The 21,048-nt window shown below is 54.6% G+C and overlaps 1 protein-coding gene across 1 annotated transcript; it reads left to right on the top strand.

Annotated features, from left to right (window-relative positions):
- The first annotated feature begins 401 nt into the window (after positions 1-401).
- Positions 402-20,874, top strand: SDHB (succinate dehydrogenase complex iron sulfur subunit B). The gene is made up of 8 exons (XM_063176818.1): positions 402-492; positions 4,784-4,908; positions 6,232-6,317; positions 14,333-14,469; positions 15,885-16,001; positions 18,230-18,331; positions 19,815-19,937; positions 20,687-20,874. Exons 1-8 carry the CDS (start codon positions 418-420, stop codon positions 20,762-20,764), a joined length of 843 nt encoding a protein of 280 aa, XP_063032888.1. The 5' UTR covers positions 402-417; the 3' UTR covers positions 20,765-20,874.
- The last annotated feature ends 174 nt before the right edge of the window (positions 20,875-21,048 follow it).

Genomic DNA, 21,048 nt, shown 5'->3' with positions numbered 1-21,048 from the left:
ACAAGGTGGGATCAGCCCAGCTTGGACTTGAAAACCCTGGAGGGATCTTGGAGAGCTTTTTCTACCTTAATATCTCTGGGACTCTTTGCTCCCCAGCACCCACCATTTGCCCCATTGGTGTTGAGGCAAGTCCCCTGAGGCGGGGGGTAGCAGCACAGGTACCTCCATGCAAAACAATGATGCTAAGAATCAACGGAGAGAAAACAAGGGAGATTTAGGAAAGAAAAAGGGAAATTTGGGAAAGAAAAAGGGGATTTTGGGCGTCTGCTCCTCTCCCACAGGGCGCGCCACACCCAACATGGCGCCTCTCCTGAGGGCGCCGCCACACTCAAAATGGCGGGCGCCCCTTCCCGTCAGCGCAGCAAGATGGCGGCGGCGCGAGCGCTTCCGGGGCAGTCGGAACTGCGCATCGCCAAGATGGCGGCGGCCGCGGTCGGAGTCTCCTTGAGGAGCGGAGTCCCCGCACGACTCTTGCGGGCCGGGCCGCGGACGGTGAGGGACCGGGGAGGCCGCAGGGGCTGGCAATGGAGCGGGGAGAGGCGGGGCAGAGGCGGCCGGGGGCTGCAGGGGTCCGGGATGGCGGTGGAAGAGAAGGGCGGTGGGCTCAGGGGGAGAGAGAGCTGTGGAGAGGGAGCTGGAATTTGAGTGTGGGGTCCGGAATTGGAGTGAGGGGTCTGGAGGGGGATTGTGAGGGAATGAGGGATGGCAGGGCTTGGAAGGGGCTGGGGGCCGGAGGAGGTGAGGTAAAAGGGGGGAAGGAGTTGTGGGGAGGGGGCTGGAGAGGGTCTGTGGGGTCTGGAAGAGGGAATTGGGGAGGGAAAGGGTGGGAGAGAGAGGGTGTGTGGGGTTTGGAAGGGGAATTGGGGAGGGACAGGGTGGGAGAGAGGGTGTGTGGGGTCTGGAAGGGGGAATTGGGGAGGGAAAGGGTGGGAGAGAGGGTCTGTGGGTTTGGAAGGGGGAATTGGGGAGGGAAAGGGTGGGAGAGAGGGTGTGTGGGGTTTGGAAGGGGGAATTGGGGAGGGACAGGGTGGGAGAGAGGGTGTGTGGGGTCTGGAAGGGGGAATTGGGGAGGGAAAGGGTGGGAGAGAGGGTGTGTGGGTTTGGAAGGGGGAATTGGGAGGGACAGGGTGGGAGAGAGGGTGTGTGGGGTCTGGAAGGGGGAATTGGGAGGGAAAGGGTGGGAGAGAGGGTCTGTGGGGTTTGGAAGGGGGAATTGAGGAGGGAAAGGGTGGGAGAGAAGGTCTGTGGGGTCTGGAAGGGGGGATTGGGGAGGAAAATGGTGGGAGAGAGGGTCTGTGGGGTTTGGAAGGGGAATTGGGGAGGAAAAAGTGGTGGGAGAGGTCTGTGGGGTCTGGAAGGGGGAATTGGGGATGGACATGAGGGAAAGGGTGAGAGAGAGGGTCTGTGGCGTCTGGAAGGGGCTGTGCAGGAATTGGGGTGTGCAGGGGGAACAGTTTCAGAGGGCTTGGGGGGCTGGAGGAGGACTGGGATGCGGTAAAATCTGGGAAGAGTGGATGGGAAAATGGGGTGGGGTGCGAGGGAATGGGGTTTGTGGGATTTGGGAGTAAGGTCAGTGGCAGAGGGGGTGGGGGGGTTTGGAAGGAATAGGGTCAGTGGGAGAAGGGCTGGAGGAATCTATGGGATTTGGGAAGGAATAGGGTCAGTGGCAGAGGGGCTGGAAGGGGTCTGTGGGATTTGGGAGAGGGGAGGAGAAGGGATGGAGGGAGGGGACAGCAGAGATCCAGGAGGAAGTGAAATAGGGAAGAATGGCGGGGAAAGGGAGGGGCTGAGGGCAGAGGGCAGCTGGAATGGGAAGGGTTTGGGGGAGGTAAAGGACAGCAGGAAATTTGGAGAGTGGTTCGGGAAAAGGTTGGGAAGAGCAGTGGGAACAGGAGTGCGGAGTGATCCTGGGAGAGGGGAGCAGGGGAGGGAAGTGGAGCCCTGGAAAAGGCTGGAAGAGCAGTGGGAACACTCCAGGAAAGGGTTGGGAAAAGAAGTGGAATATTCCAGGAAAAGGCTGGGAAAAGAGCAGGGGGAACATTCCTGGAGAAAGTTGAGAAGAGCATTTGGAGCATTCCAGGAAAAGGTTGGGAAGAGCAGGAGAAACTCCAGAAAAAGGTTGGGAAGAGCAGGGAGAACAGGGCCAAGGGTGATCCCAGCAAGAGCAGGATGTGCTTGGGAGTTCTGGGATTTGATGGATCCAGAAACAGGGTCAGAATTTCAGGAATATCAGTCTGGATCCTAGCAGGGGGAGCCCCAGGATATATTTATATAAAACTTTAAAAATTGATATAAAAATGCGTCTCATTTATCTATATATATAAATATGTAAATATTTAAAAGATCTATATGTAAATGTATGTATTTGTAATTTTTATTATTTTATATTATCTATAAATATAGATATATTAATGTGTGTATATGCATTTATCTACAGACATTATATACAAAATACTTATATATAAGTAATGTATATAAAACATGTGCGTAAAGATTAATAGATGTAAAATATATTTATATTATTGTAATTACACATACAACACAATATACCAATACAATTTACAAACACATCTATAAATATGTGTAATTTATAGACATACATAGAATATATTAATTTCTTCCATATAAAATGCATTGTATACTTATATGTACATATATATGTGTATATGTATATATAAATATGATGTGTTCTATATAATGTGTAATATACACTGTATGAATAGAATATATTTATATATAAAATATATAAATATAATGTTTAATATACACTGCTTAAATATAATAGAATATATATTTATATCTAGAATTATATAAATACATAGACTATCATTTTAAACACAATATATAAATAAAGTAAACATGTAATTATGTCATTATAGTGACAGTCAGTGGAATATACAAATGCATACATATAATTTATAAACACATACATATAATTTACAAATAAAATACTCCATAAACAATGTGCATATGTGTGTGCACGTATGTTTGTGCCTGTATACATTTATATATACATTTATATATATATGCATGTTTGTGCCTGTATATTTATCTATATATATAAATATATTTTATACAATGTGTATATAATCTATGCAATGCAATATATAATATATAAATACATACAGTATAATAATAGCAACGTGAATACATGCAGCATACAATGTACACATATATATTCACGTGTAATTCCAAACATATACATTTTATATATATATATATAGGTGTGTGTAAATATATACGTAGTTGTTATCTTTTTAAATCTTTTTTATATAGGTGTATATGTATATTTAATTTTTTTGTAATATATACACACATATCCATCTCTGTATCTCCTCCTGGATCCCTCCTGGTGGGATCTGAGGCTGTTTTCCTTGGGATCTGAGGCTGTTTTTCCCTGGATCTGGATGTGATCTGAGGCTGTTTTTCCCTGGATCTGAGGCTGTTTTTCCTTGGATCCAGGATGGGATCTGAGGCTGTTTTTTCCTGGATCTGAGGCTGTTTTTCCCCGGATCTGAGGCTGTTTTTCCCTGGATCCAGGGTGGGACCTGAGGCTGTTTTCCTGGGATCTGAGGCTGTTTTTCCCTGGATCTGGGATGGATCTGAGGCTGCTTTTCCCTGGGATCTGAGGCTGTTTTCCCTGGGATCTGAGGCTGATTTTCCCTGGATCCAGGGTGGGATCTGAGGCTGTTTTTCCTGGGATCTGAGGCTGTTTTTCCCTGGATCTGAGGCTGGTTTTCCCCGGATCTGAGGCTGTTTTTCCCTGGATCTGAGGCTGGTTTTCCCCTAGATCTGAGGCTGGTTTTTCCCTGGATCTGAGGCTGGTTTTCCCTGGACCTGGGGTGGGATCTGAGGCTGGTTTTCCCTGGATCCAGGGTGGGATCTGAGGCTGTTTTTCCTTGGGATCTGAGGCTGTTTTCCCTGGATCTGAGGCTGTTTTTCCCTGGATCTGGGATGGGATCTGAGGCCGTTTTCCCCTGCATCTGAGGCCGTTTTTCCCTGGATCTGAGGCTGGTTTTCCATGGACCTGGGGTGGGACCTGAGCCTGTTTCTCCCTGGATCCAGGGTGGGATCTGAGGCTGTTTTTCCCGGATCCAGGGTGGGATCTGAGGCTGTTTTTCCCTGGGATCTGAGGCTGTTTTTCCCTGGGATCTGAGGCTGTTTTTTCCCTGGGATCTGAGGCTGATTTTCCCCGGATCTGAGGCTGTTTTTCCCCGGATCTGAGGCTGTTTTTCCCCGGATCTGAGGCTGTTTTTCCCCGGATCTGAGGCTGTTTTTCCCCGGATCTGAGGCTGTTTTTCCCTGGATCTGAGGCTGTTTTTCCCTGGATCTGAGGCTGTTTTTCCCTGGATCTGAGGCTGTTTTATCTTGGATCTAGGATGTGATCTGAGGCTGTTTTTTCCCTGGATCTGAGGCTGTTTTCCCCTGGATCTGAAGCTGTATTTCCCCGGATCTGAGGCTGGTTTTCCCTGGACCTGGGGTGGGATCTGAGGCTGTTTTTCCCGGATCCAGGATAGGATCTGAGGCTGTTTTTCCTTGGGATCTGTGGCTGTTTTTCCCTGGATCCAGGGTGGGATCTGAGGCTGTTGTTTTTCCCCGGATCTGAGGCTGTTTTTCCCTGGATCTGGGATGGGATCTGAGGCTGCTTTTCCCCAGATCTGAGGCTGTTTTTCCCTGGATCCAGGGGGGGATCTGAGGCTGTTTTTCCCCAGATCTGAGGCTGGTTTTCCATGGATCTGAGGCTGTTTTTCCCCGGATCTGAGGCTGTTTTTCCCGGCTCCAGGTGCTCCGGCAGGCGCAGACAGCGGCGGCGGCTCCGCGCCTGAAGAAATTCGCCATCTACAGATGGGACCCCGACAAGGCCGGGGACAAACCCCGCATGCAGACCTACGAGGTGGACCTGAACAAGTGGGTGTCCCTTGGGAATGGGGCTGGGGGGCAATCCCAGCTCCAAGGAGTGGCTGGAAAGGGGCTGCTCACCTCTGGCACAGAGCAGCTCGTTGTGGGCACAGCTCATTCTGAGGAACCCATCCCAAACCCTTCCCAGGAGCTTCTCCAGAGGAATCCACCCCAAACCCTTCCCAAGGGATCCACCCCAAAACCTTCCCAAGGGATCCACCCCAAAACCTTCCCAAGGGCTCCTCCGGAGGGATCCACCCCAAATCCTTCCAAGTAGCTCCTCCAGTGGAATCCACCCCAAACCCTTCCCAGTATCTCCTCCAAAGGAGTCCACCCCAAACCCTTCCCAAGGGATCCACCCCAAAACCTTCCCAGTAGCTCCTCCAGAGGAATCCACCCCAAAACCTTCCCAAGGGCTCTTCCAGAGGAATCCATCCCAAACCCGTCCCAAGGGATCCATCCCAAACTCTTTCCAAGGGCTCCTCCAGTGGAATCCACCCCAAATCTTCCCAAGGGCTCTTCCAGAGGAATCCATCCCAAACCCGTCCCAAGGGATCCACCCCAAAACCTTCCCAGTAGCTCCTCCAGAGGGATCCATCCCAAAACCTTCCCAGTAGCTCCTCCAGAGGGATCCATCCCAAACTCTTTCCAAGGGCTCCTCCAGTGGAATCCACCCCAAATCTTTCCAAGAGCTCCTCCAGAGGAATCCACCCCAAACCCTTCCCAAGGGATCCACCCCAAACCCTTCCCAGTATCTCCTCCAGAGCAATCCACCCCAGACCCTTCCCAGTAGCTCCTCCAGTGGAACCCACCCCAAACCCTTCCAGAGGGATCCACCCCAAACCCTTCCAGAGGAACCCACCCCAAACCCTTCCAGAGGAACCCACCCCAAACCCTTCCAGGAGCTCCTGCTCCCACCCAGCCCTACTCAAACCCCACAGGAGCCACAGCTCCGGTTTTGGGGTGGCTTTGCCCCAGTGAACAATCCCTGGGTGGTGCCCTGGGTGTAAAATGACAGAAATTGTCCCCGAGTGTTTGTCCCGTGTCCCTTGTGACTCACAGGGCCAGGCAGGGCTGTCACAGCCTGACCCCAAAAGGGGAAAAGGGGCCAGCACAGCTCACTGGGGTTTGGCTTGGCCAAGCCCTCAGTGGTCACAGGAGTCTGACCCACCCTGCCCCAGGGCTGCCCTGCTGCTCAGAGATCCCTGTGGGATCCCTGGGATTCCCACAGAATTCATGGGAATTGTTAAAAACCCCTTTAGGTGCTGCTGAGGGCGGGTGAAGGGGTCGCACCCTGCATGTGGGGGCTCTGATTTGGGGTTTGTGCCACAGGTGTGGGCCCATGGTGCTCGATGCCCTGATCAAGATCAAGAACGAGATGGACTCCACGCTGACCTTCCGCAGGTCCTGCAGGGAGGGTAAGGACAGAACAGTCCCACCTGGAGTGCTGTGTGTGCTTAGGGACAGCACATTCCCACCTGGAGTGGCCCTGGAATTCTGTGTGTGCTCAGGGACAGCACATTCCCACCTGGAGTGGCCCTGAAATGCTGTGTGTGCTTAGGGGGACAGCACATTCCCACCTGGAGTGACCCTGGAGTGCTGTGTGTGCTTAAAGGACAGCACATTCCCACCTGGAATGGCCCTGGAGTGCTGTGTGTGCTTAAAGGACAGCACATTCCCACCTGGAATGGCCCTGGAGTGCTGTGTGTGCTTAGGGACAGCACATTCCCACCTGGAATGGCCCTGGTGTGCTGTGTGTGCTTAGGGACAGCACATTCCCACCTGGAATGGCCCTGGAATGCTGTGTGTGCTTAGGGGGACAGCACATTCCCACCTGGAATGGCCCTGGAGTGCTGTGTGGGAGCCCTGGAATGCTTTGTGCTGGCTGTGGGAGCCCCAAGGAGCTCAGAACCCCCCTCTCACGTCCCTGGGGATAAAACACCCGAGTGAGCCAGGGAGTGAAAGTGCTCAGAACCCCTCTCCTCCCACTCATGGGGATAAAACACCTTGAGTGACCCAAGGAGTAAAACTCTCCTCCACTCATGGAGATAAAACATGAGTGTTTTAAGTGAACTAAGGAGTAAAACTGCTCAGAATCCCTCTCCTCCCACCCATGGGGATAAAACACCAAGGAGTAACACTCCTCAGAACCCCTCCTCTCACGTACCTGGGGATGAAACACCCAAGTAACCCAAGGAGTAAAACTGCTCAGAACTCCTCCACCCATGGGGATAAAACACCAAGGAGTAAAACTCACACATCCCTGGGGATAAAACACCCGAGTTGAAAGAAGGAGTAAAAGTCTCCTCCACCCATGGGGATAAAACCAAGTGAACTAAGGAGTAAAACTGCTCAGAACCCCTCTCCTCTCACTTTTGAGGATAAAACACCCAAATGAACCAGGGAGTAAAACTCCCCTCTCCTCTCACATCCCTGGGGATAAAACACCTGAGTGACCTAAGGAGTAAAACTGCTCAGAACCCCTCTCCTCTCATCTCTGGGGATAAAACACCAAAGAGTAAAACTCCTCAAAACCTCTCCTCTCACATCCCTGGGTATAAAACACCCAAATGAACCAGGAAGTAAAACTGCTCAGAACCCCTCTCCTCTCATTTTTGGGGATAAAACACCCAAATGAACCAGGGAGTAAAACTGCTCAGAATCTCTCTTCTCCCACTGTGGGATAAAACACCCAAGTGACCCAAGGAGTTAAACTGCTCAGAACCCCTCTCCTTTCACTTCTGGGGATAAAATACCAAGGATAAAACTGCTCAGAACCCCTCCTCTCACTTGTGGGGATAAAACATCCGAGTGACCCAAGGAGTAAAACTCCTCAGAACCCTTCTCCTCCCATCTCTGGGGATGAAACACCTGAGTGACCCAAAGAGTAAAACTCTCCTCCACCCATGGGGATAAAGCACCCAAATGAACCAGGGAGTAAAGCAGGAGTTGGTGCTCCCAGGGTGTAATGACACAGTTGTGAGCTGCCAGCTCCAGTAATTCCTTCCACAGCTCCCAGTTGTTCCAGTTTCTCTCCCAGTCTGGTTCCTCTACCTCCTCCCAGTGTGTGGGGGGAGATCAGGATTCCAGCAGTGGGGCTGGGGGGGGAGCAGTGGGGGCTGTGCCAGTGCTGCTGTGGGAATCACCCTGGGTGAGCTGGGAGAGAGCACTCAGCACTTCGAGGAACAGCTCCAGGAATCTCCTCCTTGGCCCTTGGGCTGAGGGCAGGGCTGGAGTGGGGAAAAGGGCACTGCTGGGCTGGGGAAAAGGGCACTGCTGGGTTGGGGTTGTGGCACTGATGGTTTGGGGTTGTGGCACTGCTGGTTTGGGGAAAAGGGTTTGGGGTTGTGGCACTGCTGGGCTGGGGAAAAGGGCACTGCTGGGCTGGGGAAAAGGGCACTGCTGGAGTGGGGAAAAGGGCACTGCTGGTTTGGGGAAAAGGGCACTGCTGGTTTGGGGAAAAGGGCACTGCTGGGTTGGGGCAAAGGGCACTGCTGGGTTGGGGTTGTGGCACTGCTGGGTTGGGGCAAAGGGCACTGCTGGGTTGGGGTTGTGGCACTGCTGGCTTGGGGAAAAGGGCACTGCTGGGTTGGGGTTGTGGCACTGGTGGGCTGGGGAAAAGGGCACTGCTGGGCTGGGGAAAAGGGCACTGCTGGAGTGGGGAAAAGGGCACTGCTGGGTTGGGGAAAAGGGCACTGCTGGAGTGGGGAAAAGGGCACTGCTGGGTTGGGGAAAAGGGCACTGCTGGAGTGGGGAAAAGGGCACTGCTGGGCTGGGGAAAAGGGCACTGCTGGAGTGGGGAAAAGGGCACTGCTGGGCTGGGGTTGTGGCACTGCTGGGTTGGGGAATAGGGCACTGCTGGGTTGGGGTTGTGGCACTGCTGGGTTGGGGCAAAGGGCACTGCTGGGTTGGGGTTGTGGCACTGCTGGGTTGGGGCAAAGGGCACTGCTGGGTTGGGGTTGTGGCACTGCTGGGTTGGGGAATAGGGCACTGCTGGGTTGGGGTTGTGGCTGCTCCCAGATCTGGTTTGGGGCTGCTCCCAGACTTCCCCTGGGAAAAACTCCTGAGTCACAGGTCAGGCTGGGCTGTGGGAGTGCATTCCAGGCTGGAATGACTCTGCATTAGGGTCATGCTGAGGTGTAGGAGTGCATTCCAGGCTGGAATAACTGGATTTAGGGTCATGCTGGGCTGTGGGAGTGCATTCCAGGCTGGAATGACTCTGCATTTGGGGTCGTGCTGAGCTGCTGAGTTGTGGGGTTGCATTCCAGGCTGGAATGGCTCTCTGGATTTTGGGTTGTGCTGAGCTGTGTGAGTGCATTCCTGACTGGAATGACTCTGGATTTTGGGTTATACTGAGCTGTGGGAGTGCACTCCTGGCTGCAATGACTCTGCATTAGGGTCCTGCTGAGCTGCTGAGTTGTGGGAGTGCATTCCAGGCTGGAATGGCCCTCTGGATTTAGGGTCACCCTGGACTGTGGGTTTGCATTCTAGGCTGGAATGGCTCTGGATTTCGGGTTGTGCTGAGCTGTGGGGTTGCATTCCTGGCTGCAGTGACTAAATCTGGGGTCCTGCTGAGCTGTGTGAGTGCATTCCAGGCTGCAATGGCTCTGGATTTAGGGTCACACTGGGCTGTGGGAGTGCATTCCAGGCTGGAATGGCTCTGGATTTGGGGTCACACTGGGCTGTGGGAGTGCATTCCTGGCTGGAATGAGTCTGGATTTAAGGTTATGCTGGTCTGTGGGAGTGCATTCCAGGCTGGAATGGCTCTGGATTTGGGTCCTGCTGAGGTGTAGGAGTACATTCCAGGCTGGAGTGACTCGAGTTCAGGTTGTGCTGAGCTGTGTGAGTGCATTCCTGGCTGCAATGGCTCTGGATTTGGGGTCCTGCTGAGCTGTGGGGCTGCATTCCAGGTTGCAATGACTCTGGATTTAGGGTCCTGCTGGGCTGTGTGAGTGAATTCCAGGCTGGAATGGCTCTGGATTTCGGGTTGTGCTGAGCTGTGGGGTTGCATTCCTGGCTGCAGTGACTAAATCTGGGGTCCTGCTGAGCTCTGAGAGTGCATTCCAGGCTGGAATGGCTCTGGATTTGGGGTCACACTGGGCTGTGGGAGTGCATTCCAGGCTGGAAGGGCTCTGGATTTAGGGTCAGACTGGGCTGTGGGAGTGCATTCCTGGCTGGAATAAGTCTGGATTTAAGGTTATGCTGGTCTGTGTGAGTGCATTCCAGGCTGGAATGGCTCTGGATTTGGGGTCACACTGGGCTGTGGGAGTGCATTCCAGGCTAGAAGGGCTCTGGATTTGGGTCCTGCTGAGGTGTAGGAGTACATTCCAGGCTGGAGTGACTCTGGATTTAGGGTCCTGCTGGGCTCCTGGGCTGTGGGAGTGCATTCCTGCCTGGAATGGCTCTCTGGGTTAGGGTTGTGCTGAGCTGCTGGGCCGTGGGAGTGCAGTTCTGGCTGCAATGGCTCTGCATTTAGGGGCTTTACTGGGCTCTGGGTTGCATTCCTGGCAGGAGTGACTCTGGGTTAGGGTCCTGCTGAGCTGCTGAGTTGTGAGAGTGCATTTCTGGCTGCAATGGCTCTGGATTTCGGGTAGTGCTGAGCAGTGGGGTTGCATTCCTCACTGGAATGACTCTGCATTAGGGTCCTGCTGGGCTGTGGCATTGCCTTCCAGGCTGGAATGGCCCTCTGCATTTAGGGTCCTGCTGAGGTGTAGGAGTGCATTCCAGGCTGGAATGGCTCTGGATTTGGGGTCCTGCTGGGCTCCTGGACTGTGGGGTTGCATTCCAGGCTGGAATGACTCTGGATTTAGGGTCCTGCTGAGCTGTGTGAGTTCATTCCAGGCTGGAAGGACTCTGGATTTCAGGTAGTGCTGACCTGTGTGAGTGCATTCCTGGCTGCAGTGACTCTGAATTTAGGGTCCTGCTGGGCTGTGTGAGTGAATTCCAGGTTGGAATGGCTCTGGATTTAGGGTCCTGCTGAGCTGTGGGGTTGCATTCCAGGTTGGAATGACTCTGGATTTAGGGTCCTGCTGGGCTGTGTGAGTGCATTCCAGGCTAGAATGGCTCTGGATTTGGGGTCCTGCTGGGCTCCTGGACTCTGGGGTTGCATTCCAGGCTGGAATGACTGGATTTAGGGTCCTGCTGGGCTGTGTGAGTGAATTCCAGGCTGGAAGGACTCTGGATTTAGGGTCCTGCTGAACTGTGTGAGTGCATTCCTGGCTGCAATGACTCTGCATTTAGGGTCCTGCTGGGCTCCTGGACTGTGGGGTTGCATTCCAGGCAGGAATGACTGGATTAAGGGTCCTGCTGGGCTGTGTGAGTGCATTCCAGGCTAGAATGGCTCTGGATTTGGGGTCCTGCTGGGCTCCTGGGCTGTGGGGTTGCATTCCAGGCTGCAATGACTCTGGATTTAGGGTCCTGCTGAGCTGTGTGAGTGAATTCCAGGCTGCAGTGACTCTGCATTTAGGGTCGTGCTGGGCTGTGGGAGTGCATTCCAGGTTGCAATGACTCTGGATTTAGGATCCTGCTGGGCTGTGTGAGTTCATTCCAGGCTGGAAGGACCCTGGATTTCAGGCTGTGCTGACCTGTGTGAGTTCATTCCAGGCTGGAAGGACCCTGGATTTCAGGCTGTGCTGACCTGTGTGAGTGCATTCCAGGCTGCAATGACTCTGGATTTCAGGCTGTGCTGACCTGTGTGAGTGCATTCCTGGCTGCAATGACTCTGCACTTAGGGTCCTGCTGAGCTGCTGAGCAGTGGGGTTGCATTCCTGGCTGCAGTGACTCTGGATCTCAGGCTGTGCTGAGCTGTGTGAGTGCATTCCAGGCTGCAGTGACTCTGCATTACCAGCTGGGTCCTCAGGCAGGGCAGTCTCAGGGCAGGCAGTGCCTGTGGATGTTTTGTCTGGGTGGGAATGGAAAGCAGCACTCCTGAGGCACCTTTTCCCCTGGAATCTGCAATAATTCCACACAGACTGGGGCTCCCAGACAGCCCCAACTCCTGCCCTGAATATTTTCCCTGAATATTTTCCCTGCTCAGGACGGGTTTTCAGGCCGGGCTGGTTCCATCCTGCCCCTCTGAGGCTCCCCCAGTCCCACATTCCTGCTGCAGGCCCTGCTCCCCTCCCAGCTGCCTGCAGAATGCCTGGGAGCCTTTCTGCAGTGGGAGGAACCTCACAGGGGTCATTCCATCCCTTTGTGGGGCTATTTTTGTCCCTCTGTCACCTTTGGGAGGGCAGTTTGTGCCCTGGGAATGGACACGAGGGGAGGGGGCTGCTCCTGAATTACAGTCCTGAATTTCAGGGATGATTTGGGGCATTTTATTCCCTGCTTGTTCCAGAGATGGGGAGGCTGAGAGGAGATCCCATCAATCCCTAGAAATATTTCCAGGGGGTGGTGCCAGACCCTTCCCAGTGACCCCCAGAGAGAGGACAAGGAGCAGCAGCCAGAAATTAAAGCACAAAAATTCCATTAAAACATAAAAATTCCATTAAAACACCAAAATTCCTGCTGAACCTTTGGGGAAAAAAAAAAAAAAGTTATTTTCCTGGAGTGGAATTCAGCTCCAGCTTTAGAGGGAAAAAGGGTCAAGTGAGGTTTGTGAGTTTGCTGTTGTTTGGGTCCATCCTGTGACCTCCCAGCACAGAAAGGAGGGACAAAACCAGGCTCAGCTGGGGATTTTAGGGGTAAAAAAGGTTGGGCAGAGCCCAGGGAGGTCCCAAACCCCCTGGACACATTCCAGTGCCACCTTCTCCAGGTTTGGATGGTTCCCTGCCAGCCCTGGGGTTCTTTCTCCCCACATTTTAATACCATTTTTTGTTGTGTTTTTTAAATTTTTTGTATTTATTTTATTCCTCTCTCATCCCCCACCTCATGTCCCAAACCTGAGAGCAGAGCTGGATGTTGTCCCCTCCCCACATCTCACCCAGACCCCCTCATTTGCTGCTGGGGGAGGAGCTGCCCCATGGCAAAGGGGTTTTGGTGCTGCTGGAAGCAGCTGCTGTGTTTGATCCCTGCTGAAGTTAAAAATCTTTCAGCCCCACTGGGCAATTCTGACCTTCCTGTCTTTTGGGGCGTTTGTGGGATGGATGAAGACCCTGGTGGAGTGGGAGGAGTGTTTTGGGAATCTGGGGGATTGGGAAGAGGTTTTTTTTGGTTTTTTTTTTGGGACCCTGGCGGGTTGGGAAGAGGTTTTACAGGACAGGTGAGGACACTGATAGAACAAGAAAGGGGTTTTGGGGATGGGTGAGGAACAACAGGAGCCTTATCCAGAACCTGTGACCAGTTTTTTTTGGGATGGGTGAGGACCTTGGTGTAATGAGAAGATTTTTTTTGGGTTTATGTGGATCCCAGCAGGTTGGGAAGAGCCTTTCCAGGAGGTTTTCTGGGACAGGTGAGGACACTGATAGAACACAAAGGGTTTTTTGGGGATGGGTGAGGCCTCTAGGGGATTGGCAAGAGGCTTTTCCAGAACCTGTGACAAGGTTTTTTGGGACAAGTGAAGACCCTGGTATGGTGAGAAGAGATTTTTTTGGGGTGAGCGAGGATCCCAGAAGGTTGGGAAGAGCCTTCCCAGGAAGTTTTCTGGGACAGGAAACAGATCAGACTCACCTGGTATGGTGAGAAGAGATTTCTTGGGGTTATTGTGGATCCCAGAAGGTTGGGAAGAGCCTTTCCAGGAAGTTTTCTGGGATAAGTGAAGACCTTGGCGTGGTGAGAAGAGATTTTTTGGAGCAAGTGAGGATCCCAGAAGGTTGGGAAGAGCCTTTCCAGGAGGTTTTCTAGGATGGTTGAGGACCCTGGTGTACTGAAATGAGATTTTTGGGGGTAAATGAGGATCCCAGAAGGTTGGGAAAAGCCTTCCCAGGAGGTTTTCTGGGACAGGAAACAGATCAGACTCACCTGGTATGGTGAAAAGAGATTTTTTTGGGGTGAGTGAGGATCCCAGAAGGTTGGGAAGAGCCTTTCCAGGAAGTTGTCTGAGATAAGTGAAGACCTTGGCGTGGTGAGAAGAGATTTTTCGGGGTAAGTGAGGATCCCAGAAGAGCCTTTCCAGGAGGTTTTCTGGGACAGGAAACAGATCAGACTCACCTGGTATGATGAGAAGAGATTTCTTTGGGTTATTGTGGATCCCAGAAGGTTGGGAAGAGCCTTCCCAGGAAGTTTTCTGGGTTAAGTGAAGACCTTGGTGTGGTGAGAAGAGATTTTTTGGAGCAAGTGAGGATCCCAGAAGAGCCTTTCCAGGAGGTTTTCTGGGACAGGTGAAGACCCTGGTGGGTTCAAAGTGGTTTCCCAAAACCCTTCAGGTTGGGAAGAGTTTTTTTTTTGGGTCGTGGTGGGTTTGGAAGGGCCAAGCAGAGATTCCCCAGCACAAGCCAGGTGGATTTTTGGGGCCAGCAGTGACAATGCCACCCTTGGCTCTGCTTTTCCCCCTCAGGGATCTGCGGCTCCTGCGCCATGAACATCGCCGGGGGCAACACCCTGGCCTGCATCAAAAAAATCGACAGTGACCTCAGCAAAGTCACCAAAATCTACCCCCTGCCCCACATGTACGTGGTGAAGGACCTGGTCCCGGTGAGTGCAGGGCCAGGGGACAGCCAGGGCTGGGACAGGGAGTGGCAGCTGCCACCAGGGCCAGGTGTCACTTGGGTGGGTCCCAGTGAGTCGAGGTGTGCTGGCCTGGAATGTGGCAGCTCTGGGGAGGGGATGGCACCTCCTGCTCAGGTGCTCAGGTGTGGATTTGGGGTGAGGCTGTGCCAGGAAGGGATTTAGGTGGGATTTAGGTGGGATTTGGGGATTTTGGGAAGAGGCTGAGCCCCCAGGGGTGGGGCTGAAGGGAAGGGTCAGGAACATCCCCATCCCCAAATCCCACCCCTGCTGTCAGCGTGGACAGCAGGGCTGGGATTTGGGGATGGAGATGTTCCCTGGTTCTCCTCTGCCCCATAACCAGGTCCCTGTGTTTTTCCTGCCCCTGGACAGCAGGGCTGGGATTTGGGGATGGGGATGTTCCCTGGTTCTCCTGAGCCCCATAACCAGGTCCCTGTGCTTTTCCTGCCCCAGAACAGCAGGGGTGGGATTTAGGGTGGACAGCAGGGCTGGGATTTGAGGATGGGGATGTTCCCTGGTTCTCCTCAGCCCCATAACCAGATCCCTGTGCTTTTCCTGCCCCAGAACAGCAGGGTGGGATTTGAGGATGGAGATGTTCCCTGATTCTCCTCAGCCCCATAACCAGGTCCCTGTGCTTTTCCTGCCCCAGGACAGCAGGAATAGGATTTGGGGTGGACAGCAGGGGTGGGATTTGGGGTGTATCCAGCTGGGGATGTTCCCTGATTCTCCTCAGCCCCATAACCAGGTCCCTGTGTTTTTCCTGCCCCAGAACAGCAGGGGTGGGATTTAGGGTGGACAACAGGGCTGGGATTTGAGGATGGGGATGTTCCCTAATTCTCCTCAGCCCCATAACCAGGTCCCTGTGCTTCTTCTGCCCCAGAACAGCAGGGTGGGATTTGAGGATGGAGATGTTCCCTAATTCTCCTCAGCCCCATAACCAGGTCCCTGTGCTGTTCCTGTCCCCAGGATAGCAGGAATAGGATTTGGGGTGGACAGCAGGAGTGGGATTTGGGGTGTACCCAGCTGGGTGGGATTTGAGGATGGAGATGTTCCCTGATTCTCCTAAGTCCCATAACCAGATCCCTGTGCTTTTCCTGCCCCAGGACAGCAGGGCTGGGATTTGGGGATGGGGATGTTCCTTGATTCTCCTCAGCCCCATAACCAGATCCCTGTGCTTTTCCTGCCCCAGAACAGCAGGGTGGGATTTGGGGTGGGATTTGAGGATGGAGATGTTCCCTGATTCTTCTCAGCCCCATAACCAGATCCCTGTGCTTCTCCTGCCCCAGAACAGCAGGGTGGGATTTGGGTGGGATTTGAGGATGGAGATGTTCCCTGATTCTTCTCAGCCCCATAACCAGATCCCTGTGCTTTTCCTGCCCCAGGACCTGAGTAACTTCTATGCCCAGTACAAATCCATCGAGCCCTACCTGAAGAAGAAGGACGAGTCCAAGGAGGGCAAGCAGCAGTACCTGCAGTCCATAGAGGATCGCCAGAAACTGGTCAGAGCTTCAACTTCAGTGCTGAAACCCTCCCAGAGCAGCTCAGGGTCACAGCTGAGCCCTCAGCCCCCTCCCAGTCCCGCAGTGTGGGACACAGCCCCACAGCTCAGCACAGGGAGCTGGGCTTGCCAGGGGGGCTCTGACCCCATTGCTCCCCATCCCATCCCATCCTATCCCATCCCCATCCCATCCCCATCCCATCCCCATCCCATCCCATCCCATCCCATCCCATCCCATCCCATCCCATCCCATCCCATCCCATCCCATCCCATCCCATCCCATCCCCATCCCATCCCATCCCATCCCCATTTCCATTCCCATCCCCATCCCATCCCCATCCCATCCCATCCCATCCCATCCCATCCCATCCCATCCCATCCCATCCTCATCCCATCCCCATTTCCATTCCCATCCCATCCCATCCCATCCCATCCCATCCCATCCCATCCCATCCCATCCCATCCCATCCCATCCCCATCCCATCCCCATCCCATCCCCATTTCCATTCCCATCCCCATCCCATCCCATTCCCCTGTGGAATTCCTGCTGCTGGGAGCTCTCTGCAGGCTCCAGTGGGCAGAGGGTGTCTGGCTGTGCTCACACCTCACTGGGGTTTTACAGCTTGGAAAGCTCCTGGGAAAAGCTCAAGTGCAAGATTTGGGGTGTCTGTGTTGAGCAGGGGGGATTTGAGGGGAGTTTTGTGAGGGTGGATGAGGAACAGCTCCTTACAAGGTGTGGCCAAGGTTTGGGGTGGATTTCATGGCTGCCACAGGGATTTGGGGTTTTTCCTGTGAGCTGCCAGGATGGATCCATCGTTGCAGCATTCCGAGCTCAGCCTGGCCCTGCTCCACTGGGGAGGCACCAAGTCCCATTTTGGGAGGCAGAGGTGGATGTGAACAGCAGGAAGGGAGGCTGGGCAGAGCTGTGATGGTGTTCACATGGAGGGTGAGGGAGGAGATGAGGATCTGACTCCGTGTTTCAGAAGGCTGATTTATTATTTTATGATACATATTATATTAAAACTGTACTAAAAGAATAGAAGAAAGGATTTCCTCAGAAGGCTGGCTAAGAATAGAATAGGAAAGAATGATAACAAAGGCTTGTGGCTCAGACTCTCTGTGATTGGCCATTAATTAGAAACAACCACATGAGACCAATCCCAGATGCACCTGTTGCATTCCACAGCAGCAGATAATCATTGTTTACATGTTGTTCCTGAAGCCTCTCAGCTTCTCAGGAAGAAAAATCCTAAGGAAAGGATTTTTCATAAAAGATGTGTGTGACACAAGGTGGGAGTGCAGGAACCTGAGCTGGGAATGCAGGAGAGCCCAAAATGGGAGTGCAGGAGCCCAAGGTGGGAGAGCCCAAGGTGGGAGTGCAGGAGAACCAAGGTGGGAGTGCAGGAACCCAAGATGGTGCAGGAACCTGAGGTGGGAGTGCAGGAGCCCAAGGCAGGGGTGCAGGAGAACCCAGCAGCTCCCCCTTTCCTCTCCAGGCCCTGCCCTTCCCCTGATGCCCCAGACCCTGGTTCATTGTGTGGCTCCTGGAATCATGGAATGAATACCCTGAGCTGGAAGGGGGCCACAAGGACCATGGAGGGGCCACAAGGACATTTTGGGGGACCACAAGGACCATAGGGGGTCACAAGGACCCTGAGGGGGCCACAAGGACCATGGAGGGGGGCCACAAGGACATTTTGGGGACCACAAGGACCATAGGGGGTCACAAGGACCCTGAGGGGGCCACGAGGACCCTGGGGGGGCACAAGGACCATGGGGGGACCACAAGGACAATGGGGGGGACCACAAAAACCTGGGGGTGGCCACGAGGACCTTGTGGGGACCACGAGGGCCATGGAGGGGCCACGAGGACCCTGGGGGAAGCCATGAGGACCCTGGGGGGATCATGAGGATCCTGGGGAGACCACAAGGACCATGGGAGGAGACAAGGAGCCTGGGGGGCCCACAAGGACCATGGCGGGGGTCACAAGGACCGTGGAGGGACCACAAGGACTCTGGGGGGACACAAGGACAATGGAGGGGACCACAAGGACATTGGAGGGGACCACAAGGACCATGATGGGCAGCTCCTGGCCCCGGTCTGGGAGGGTTGGGATTGTTCCCCTCAGGAATTGCTGCCTCACACCGGAGCTGCTCCGTGGGGACAGGGGTGGATCCCCTGTGTCACCAGCCCCGTGGTGACAGCGTGCTGTGTCCCCTCCCTGGCAGGACGGGCTCTACGAGTGCATCCTGTGTGCCTGCTGCAGCACCAGCTGTCCCAGCTACTGGTGGAATGGGGACAAGTACCTGGGCCCTGCCGTGCTCATGCAGGTGAGGACAGACACTGTGTCACCTGCCAGTGGCACCTGCCAGTGTCAGTGTCACCTGCCAGTGGCACCTGCCAGTGTCACCTGCCAGTGTCAGTGTCACCTGCCAGTGCCAGTGTCACCTGGCTGGTGTTGGTGCCTTGGAGTGGCTGCCTAGAGAGGCCAGACAGGGTTAAGAGGATGAAGGGAGTGTTTATTAAAGGCTTCAGTGGGCACACCTTGGGCACTCAGAAGCCTCTGAGGCCACACCCAGAATGGACAATGGGCACGAGTTTTTCAGACTATTATAAATTTTTAACCCCATTTACATATCATGGGTTAATCCTCCTTCAGGTGATGAAGTATTTACCCCAAGTTTGCTGCCCCCCAGCTCATTTTGTTTATACTTTTTGAGCACTAAAGCTGGAGGGTGTCCTGGAGTTTCAGGCCCAGAGCAATTGTTGTGTGTGAGCAGAACGGGAGAGCAGCAGCTGGCACTATGGAGTTTAGAGTTAGGCACTAATGCAGCACAGGATCTGAAAAATGCAGAGTGTAAAATCCTCAGGCAGCAGTGTCACCAGCCTGGCCTGGCACTGCTGGGTGGGTGTCACTGTGGGGTCCCCAGCTGGTGCCAGCAGTATCTGTGTTTCCAGCGGTGTGCGAGTCCCCAGCGGTGTCCCCAGTGGTGTTTGTGGTGTCCCCAGCAGTGTCCATGTCCCCAGCAGTGTTTGTGGTGTCCCTAGCAGTGTGCATGTGAGTCCCCCGTAGTGTCCCCAGAGGTGTTTGTGGTGTCCCAGCAATGTCCCCAGCAGTGACCCTGTCCCCAGCGGTGTCCCAGCAGTGTCCCTGTCCCCAGCAGTGTCCCCAGCGGTGTCCCAGCAGTGTCCCTGTCCCCAGCTGTGTCCCTGTCCCAGCAGTGACCCTGTCCCCAGCGGTGTCCCAGCAGTGTCCCTATCCCCAGCAGTGTCCCCAGCGGTGTCCCAGCAATGTCCCTGTCCCCAGCTGTGTCCCTGTCCCAGCAGTGTCCCTGTCCCCAGAAGTGTCCCTGTCCCCAGCAGTATCCCTGTCCCCAGCAATGTCCCCAGCAATGTCCCCAGCAGTGTCCCTGTCCCCAGGCGTACCGCTGGATGATCGATTCCCGGGATGATTTCACTGAGGAGCGCTGTCCCTGTCCCAGCAGTGTCAGTGTCCCTGTCCCCAGCAGTGTCCATGTTCCAGCAGTGTCCCAGCAGTGTCCCTGTCCCAGCAATGTCCCCAGCAATGTCCCCAGCAGTGTCCCTGTCCCAGCAGTGTCCCTGTCCCCAGCAGTGTCCCTGTCCCCAGCAATGTCCCCAGCAGTGTCCCAGCAGTGTCCCCAGCAGTGTCCCAGCAGTGTCAATGTCCCAGCAGTGTCCCTGTCCCAGCAGTGTCCCTGTCCCCAGCAGTGTCCCAGCAGTGTCCCTGTCCCCAGCAGTGTCCCCAGCAATGTCCCTGTCCCAGCAGTGTCCCAGCAGTGTCCCTGTCCCCAGGCGTACCGCTGGATGATCGATTCCCGGGATGATTTCACGGAGGAGCGCCTGGCGCAGCTGCAGGACCCATTCTCGCTGTACCGCTGCCACACCATCATGAACTGCACCCGCACCTGCCCCAAGGTACCGGGACACGGGGACACGGGGGGGACACTGGGCACACGGGGGACATGGGGACACTGGGCACACGGGGGACATGGGGGGGACATGGAGGGACACGGGACATGGCGGGGACACGGGGCACGGGGGGGGGACATGGGGGACACAGGCAGGCAGGGGGGGACGCGGGACACAGGGGGACATGGGGGACACTGGGCACACGGGGGACATGGGGGGGACATGGAGGGACACAGGACATGGCGGGGACACGGGGCACAGGGGACATGGGGAGACATGGGCTGGCAGGGGGGGACGCGGGACACGGGGGGGACATGGGGACACGGGGACACAGGGGGGACATGGGGGGGACATGGAGGGACACGGGGCACAGGGGACGTGGGGAGACATGGGCTGGCATGGGGGCACACAGGGGACATGGGGGACACAGGGCATGGGCTGGCACAGGGGCACACAGGGACATGGCCTGGCATGTAGGGGACACGGGGGGACATGGAGAGACACAGGGGACACAGGGTGTGGGCTGGCACAGGGGGAAGGGAAGGGAAGGGAAGGGAAGGGAAGGGAAGGGAAGGGAAGGGAAGGGAAGGGAAGGGAAGGGAAGGGAAGGGAAGGGAAGGGAAGGGAAGGGAAGGGAAGGGAAGGGAAGGGAAGGGAAGGGAAGGGAAGGGAAGGGAAGGGAAGGGAAGGGAAGAGAAGGGAAGGGAAGGGAAGGTGCTGCAGCCCCCCCAGGCTCTGACCAGCCCCTCCCACAGGGGCTGAACCCTGGCAAAGCCATCGCTGAGATCAAGAAGATGATGGCGACCTACAAGCAGAAGGCAGCGACTGCCTGAGGGCTGAGTGACCCTGGAGTGTCCCAGAGTGACCCCAGAGTGACCCCAGAGTGACCCTCACACCTGTGCCAGGGTTACCTGTGCACCTCCAATAAAGGCTGTAAAGAACAGCTCAGGCTCCATCCTTTATTATTCATTTATTATTCATTTATTATTCATTCATTAATTCTCTTCATGGAGTGTTTTGCCAGCCCTGGGAGCAGCTGGGAGGCTCTGGGGATCCTGGGCTTGGCTGGGAACAGGGAATGGGTGAGGGATCCTGAGCCTGAAATCCCAAAACTGAG

The sequence above is a fragment of the Melospiza melodia genome, chromosome 26 (genome assembly GCF_035770615.1).
Source record: "Melospiza melodia melodia isolate bMelMel2 chromosome 26, bMelMel2.pri, whole genome shotgun sequence".
Lineage (NCBI taxonomy): Eukaryota > Metazoa > Chordata > Aves > Passeriformes > Passerellidae > Melospiza > Melospiza melodia.
Note: the sequence above shows the minus strand (reverse complement) of the source record. Positions and strands in the feature narration are given on the sequence as shown.

Excerpts from the sequence above, each read along its gene's own strand:
- SDHB (XM_063176818.1), top strand. The coding sequence starts at position 418 with ATGGCGGCGGCCGCGGTCGGAGTCTCCTTGAGGAGCGGAGTCCCCGCA. Across the intron at positions 493-4,783 it reads TGCGGGCCGGGCCGCGGACG|GTGCTCCGGCAGGCGCAGAC; the intron begins GTGAGGGACCGG and ends TCCCGGCTCCAG. Across the intron at positions 16,002-18,229 it reads TAGAGGATCGCCAGAAACTG|GACGGGCTCTACGAGTGCAT; the intron begins GTCAGAGCTTCA and ends CCTCCCTGGCAG.